Consider the following 6,078-nt stretch of genomic DNA (forward strand, 5'->3'; position numbering starts at 1 on the left):
TATATTCTAATTTATATTATAGAATATATATATATATATATATATATATATATATATATATATATATATTCTAATTTATATTGTTAGGGTTTAATAAAATAATTTAATTTAATTTAAAATAATTTCTGCAAAGGTTTATCCTGATCCAGAGCCGTTTTCCTTTTCCTAAAGATGTTGCTTACGAATACTTCATTTCCCATGAGCAGTAGGGCCAACTGTTACTGTCACGTGACTGTCGCCGAACGTCACATGTCAACATGGCTGCCGCTGTCTCAAGCGAACATTTCGAGAACTTACAGCTTCTTTTGAAGGTATTCATCCTAATTGAAACCCTTAAAACACTCGGGGTTTAATTTGAAACAGTAAATTTTGTTTTATAGTGTAGCTGTTTGACTAATATTATTAGAATAAATAAAATTTAGCCAGTTAGCATGGGCGTGTCTCATACATTTCAGACCTGTTGTAATAAAAGAGGATGTAGACTCAGTTAAGACATTTATTTTTACTTGTTTGTCTTCTTTGAGTGTTGTGGGGTTGTTGATATTAGCTGTCATGTTTCCACAGCGCAGACAGTACGTCAGTTTTTAACAGTGATGGAAAAAGTTTTCAGATCCTGATTTTTCTGTAGAAAAACTAGTAATACCACACTGTAAAAATACTCCACTACAAGTAGAAGTCTTGAATTCAAAACCTAACTTTAGCAAAAAGATGTAGTCCGCAAAATGTACTTAACATATGCTTATACAAATGCTTGTAGCTTCACTGTCCTTTGAGAACCGCAAAAGTAAGAAAAACAACCCTGTTTTAAGCTTCATGATAATGCATTTTACAGCTGATCCAGAGTATTTAGATTAAGAAGTTGAAGAATTTTCTCAACAATAAAAGAGACAATTCATCCTTCAGTTAATCAGAAACCATCAAAATAAACACATCTGGAGACACATGGTTTTAAATGGACAGAAAGGGAGAAAAAGTGTAATCTGAATATGAAATAATGCTGTCAGACAAATAGTAGCGCACTTAGAAGAACAATATTTACCTCTGAAAAGCAAAAAACTGAAGCAGAGCTGGTTGTTTTATTAGGTCTCTTGACCACAGTCCCTCCAGCTGTGATCTGTTGTTGTTGTTGTTGACTCTGAGCTGTTATTGTCTCCTGAGGCTCCGTCTAAAGACGCAGTGAGGGACGTTTGTCTTCAGAGTCACAGAGGTCCAAGTCGTCGGCTGGCAGAGACCACGGCAGCCACACTCAGCATCTCTGCAGCCCAGGCTGCTCAGGTAACACACACACACACACACACACACAGCTGGAGGTTCAGATGAGTCCAAAAAATAATGTTATACACGAAGGGCCTTTTTTTTTTTTACGCGTTTGCTTGCAGGAAATTCAGACTTTAGGCCATTCCACATACATTCTCACTCTGTGTGAATGAGAGTTGAGAATGAATAAATAATATTCGGAAAGGCTGTTAAAAGTCAATTCACCGTTCTGAAAGCCAAAATTACATGAATTAATAATGAGAAAAAAGTTTGGGAATTAAATATATGAATAAACAACTAACAATTAGAGCATTCATTCATTTTCCTTAACCGCTTATCCGCACTCGGGTCGTGGCCGATCCCAGCTGACATTGGGTTGAGAGGCGGGGTTCACCCTGGACAGGTCTCCAGACTATCACAGGGCTGACACATAGAAAGAGACAATCACACTCTCATTTAAACCTCTCGTCACCAATTAAACCTAAGTGCGTGTTTTTGGACTGTGGGAGGAATCCACGCTGACAAGGGGAGAACATGCGAACTCCACACAGAAGAGCTGCAGAATGTGTAGATTAAGGCTACGTTTACACGAGGACGGTCTGAACAGAAGACGCAAAAGTGGCGTCGCGTCTTCACTTTTTATTCTGCGTTTAGACGAGCATTTTCGGGAGGAAATCTGCTGCATACGGTGATGCAAAAGTGTGTGAAATTCGATTGTATGCAGCCAGGCGGCATCACTTAAAGCGATAAGAGCATCTTTGGGCATGCAGAAGTTTTCACGCCACACGAATTGCTGCATCCTAAATGTGATAGAGGTAATTCCAGATCCTTCTCTGTTCACTAATACTATCTGTACAGATCCTGTACATTTGGTGGAAAGACTCCTGTAAGTTTATTAGAGCTGCCAGAGCAGCTTGAAGGTCCGACGCATGGAAATAATCCCACGTTTGTTTATTTTCCTGTACTGGAGCATGTATGTGACGTAAACACATACGTGACGTGAGCAGATCAGATCAGAGTTTTGCGTCTTGTCAGTGTAGACGACACGCTACGGCGGAGCGGATTTAACTTTTCCACTTTGGAAGGTGGTTTCAGATTTTTGCGTCTTTAAGCCCCCAAAACGCCGTCACCGTCTAAACGAAAGGCACTTCCGATAAAATATTTTGTTGTTTTTACCCGCGAGCGTCCTCGTGTAAACGGGGCCTAAATTAATATCTGTTTATAAACATATTTTCTAAATATAATTACCCTTTCAGATGTTGAACCACACAATAAACAGATCAAAACTTGTGTGTGTGTGTGTTTGTCCTCATCCTCTAGCTGGTCCAGTCTCTCCATGTTCTGTCTCATCACGTCCTCTTCTATAATCTCAGCTCTCCGGAGCAGATCCTCGAGCTCTTCCCAGACTCGTTCCACTCTAGCTTAAAGAACCTGATCACCAAGATCCTGCTGGAGAACAGGTGAGGCCCACCACACCAAAAACAAACCTCACAGTGATCGCTCAGATCGATCAGTATGGAAGAATTATCCTCTCTTTATTCAAGAGCGTATATTTTTAGTTTGAGAGCATGATTTTATTCCTTTTCAGTGACATAGCTCCTTCTAGTGGGACAAAGGGACATCCTTTATTCTGAGGAGATACCTCGACCTGAGAGTTCGTGCTTGGTCTGAGTGCGAGCACAAACTTTTGAGAGTGCAGACTTTAGTTCTGAGCGCGCGCAGGACATATTTATATGCAAGCGATATGTTTGTGTCCAAGAAGAAGAAATGTGAGCACAAGCATGTGATTTTTGAGTTCAAGCAAACTTTTTTAAAGAAAGCAGCAGAAATCTGAGTGAAGGGCACAAAATGTGAGCATGAGGAGAATAAATGTGAGCATGAGAAGGAGCTGTTTCACTGAAAAGGAATAAAATCATGCTCTCAAACTGAAAATCTACGCTCTTGAATAAAGACAGGATAATTCTCCCATAGATCAGCCAGCTAACAAAACATCATGGAGGCTGTTGGATTTACAGCAGGAAATCATATTTAAAACCAAATTAAAAACTGCATTTACACCTTTATATAAGAGTACTAAGAGGCTACCTGAGTCGTTAATATTAGGGGTGTGCATTGGCACTGCCCTCACAATTCGATTCGATTACGATTCACCAGGTAACGAATCGATTCAATTCGATTCTACGATGCATTGCGATGCATCACAATTATACTGCACACAACAAGGGACATTTTTCGTCAGTCATGAGGCAATACAAGCAGTCAGATAGGCCTAATAACAATAGATTTTATTGGCTATATTTTGAAAAGATGACAAAATGAATCTCCTGCCTGAGTTCATCTAAGAGTCAGGAAAGAGAAATGCCTCCTCCTGCCATAAAAAAGGAACCTGCTGAGGTGAAATTTACATCAGCTAAATGTCGAGCCCTTGTTCCTGAGGTAGGGAAGACGTTAGCGATATCCCACCTAGCTAGCTATCGCTAGTTTTCATGGCGCAAAAATGTAAGGTTAACGAGTCGACTTTAAATAGGCAAATACAGTGGGAATTAGACAATTAGACAATAGTACTTTCTATAAAAACGTAAATGTTAAGTTCTGTCAAATACTACCACATACTTCAGTCACAACATATCAAAACAGCTTGTCCCGCTAGCTTACCTGTGCTGCGCATCAACACATGGCTCATTGAATATTCAAATGGAAATAAACATAATCGATTATGGCACTTTGCCGCATCGATGCTGAATCGTGCATGCCCCGCATTGCGATGCATCGCTGAATCGATTATTGTTGACACCACTAGTTAATATAATTTTTCAACATCAACTAGCCTCATAATTATTGCTATGTCATTTTTGTGTTATGTGCTTTATACTTCTTTACTTGGCTGCATTTACTCATTGTGTTTTAACTGCAAATAAATATTAAATGATATTACATTTTTATTACCAACTTTAAATCTATTTGTTGAATTTTGTGCTAAAAGTTTAACAGATGTGAACAGAAGTGACAGATGTGTGAAGTAAAGCATTATTGATTATTCCTCTTCTTATTGGTTGGCTGAATATGATGTCACTGCAGGCTGTAATGACATCACACGTCTCCCTCTTGTGTTTTTCAGTCCAACATGGAAAACAGATGCTCTCAGTGATCAGAGTGAGTTGAATCCAGATTCATGTTTTATCTTCATCTTGAGTGTGTGTGTCCGTGAGCCTAAAACTGTATATATGTGTGTGTGTGTGTGTGTGTAGTCTCTCTCCCCCAGCTGAAGGAGTTGGACTGGAGAGTCGACATGGTTACAGGCTCAGACTCCATCAGTCGGATGTCCGTCCCGACCTGCCTTGTTCAGCTGAAGGTGAGTACCTGAACCACAACCTCCAGCTACTCCGGTCACGTGACCTTCGTGTACTGAGCAAGGTTATAATAGTTTTGGATTTTTCATTAGTTTTAGTTTTAATTTCGTTGTGAATTTTTGTTTTCAAATTCAGTTAGTTTTAGTTAGTTTTTAGAGTGAGTTTGCTAGTTTTAGTTTAGTTTTTAGTTTTTGAAAATGCTTAGTTTTAGTTTAGTTTCTATTAGTTTTAGTTTTATTCTAATGGGTATGTGCCTTTATTTCCTTTGGTTTATCATCTCAGCCCCAATAAGGTTGTTAACTCTTACAGTTCCAGGTGTTTTGTATTTTGGTTGGAGCATAAACATCCCAGTCTCAGTAAACATATTTACCATGTGTTTCTGCATGTTGAAATAGAAACACTGAATTATGAATGAAAAAAGTTGACAAAGACGAAAACTAAGGACATTTTCACTATAATTTCAGTTAGTTTTAGTTAGTTTTGTAACCACACAATACAGTTTCAGTTAGTTATCTTTTTTTTAAAAACTCTTGTTTTTATTATTATTCCAGTTAACGAAAATGTTTTTTCAATTTTAGTTTTCGTTATTTTGTTAGTTTTCGTTAACTATAATAACCTTGGTACTGAGCACTGTGTGTTTTCAGATGGAGGATCCGTGTCCGACAGCAGGCAGTGAGTCCGTTTCCGCTGTGACGGTGGAGCTGAGCCGCGAGTCTCTGGACACCATACTGGATGGACTGGGACGCATCAGAGACCAGTTGTCTGTGGTCGCTGGGAAATGAGGACTAGAGACATCTGATTGGCTTGTTCATATAATGACATCACAGCTCTCTCAGTGGACTTTACAGACTGAATCTGAAGCTGCCTGTCGCTGATGTTTTGTTTCAGCGTAAAAGATCTTCACGTTTGACTGATTTCATTCCACATTGTTTAAAATATTTGTTGTTTTCTCTCTTCTGGTTGTTAATCCTGAACTAATTAACAAGTTGATAGATTTACAGAAATGTATGTATTGTGATAACTGATTTAGCATCAGTGAAAATACACAATATTGAAACTGCAAGAATATTACTGTTCAATTCTTGATCATCAGATAATGTAGGAATTAATAGCTGTCATTCTGTGATGGAAATTTGTCATGTTGAAATTTCGTACAATAAATAATAAAATATTTAAAAATGAAGGGTCCAAACATGAAGTAAAGAATATCAGATTGACTATAATGTAGGTATATGTATTACCCTCAAACTGCACCAATGTGGAAATAAACAGTATGAATTAATACTTTTCTATTTGATAGAAAAAATATCAAATATCTGTAGAAATGATTTAATAAGTCCGGTCATATGTGTTTTATAGCAATATAGTTCCTTCATCACTATGAACACAGACACGAAAACAATGTTCAGTGTGTTTTTAGAGCTGCTATCAGAGCCTGAAGTAAAAAATATAAATAATTAGAATTGTCTAT

At 38.0% G+C, this 6,078-nt stretch overlaps 1 protein-coding gene across 1 annotated transcript; it reads left to right on the forward strand.

Annotated features, from left to right (window-relative positions):
* Nucleotides 1-205: 205 nt before the first annotated feature.
* commd9 (COMM domain containing 9) lies at nt 206-5,786 on the forward strand. Its single transcript, XM_059335704.1, has 6 exons — nt 206-311; nt 1,159-1,275; nt 2,578-2,717; nt 4,376-4,410; nt 4,506-4,609; nt 5,252-5,786. Exons 1-6 carry the CDS (start codon nt 258-260, stop codon nt 5,387-5,389), a joined length of 588 nt encoding a protein of 195 aa, XP_059191687.1. The 5' UTR covers nt 206-257; the 3' UTR covers nt 5,390-5,786.
* Nucleotides 5,787-6,078: the final 292 nt, after the last annotated feature.

This window comes from Centropristis striata, chromosome 6, assembly GCF_030273125.1.
Source record: "Centropristis striata isolate RG_2023a ecotype Rhode Island chromosome 6, C.striata_1.0, whole genome shotgun sequence".
In the NCBI taxonomy this organism is placed as follows: Eukaryota; Metazoa; Chordata; class Actinopteri; order Perciformes; family Serranidae; genus Centropristis; species Centropristis striata.

What these genes read in the sequence shown, in the direction of transcription:
- commd9 (XM_059335704.1), top strand. Translation starts at nt 258, where the DNA reads ATGGCTGCCGCTGTCTCAAGCGAACATTTCGAGAACTTACAGCTTCTT. An exon ending in CTGCAGCCCAGGCTGCTCAG is followed by an intron (nt 1,276 to 2,577) that starts GTAACACACACA and finishes CTCATCCTCTAG; the next exon opens with CTGGTCCAGTCTCTCCATGT. An exon ending in CCTGCCTTGTTCAGCTGAAG is followed by an intron (nt 4,610 to 5,251) that starts GTGAGTACCTGA and finishes GTGTGTTTTCAG; the next exon opens with ATGGAGGATCCGTGTCCGAC.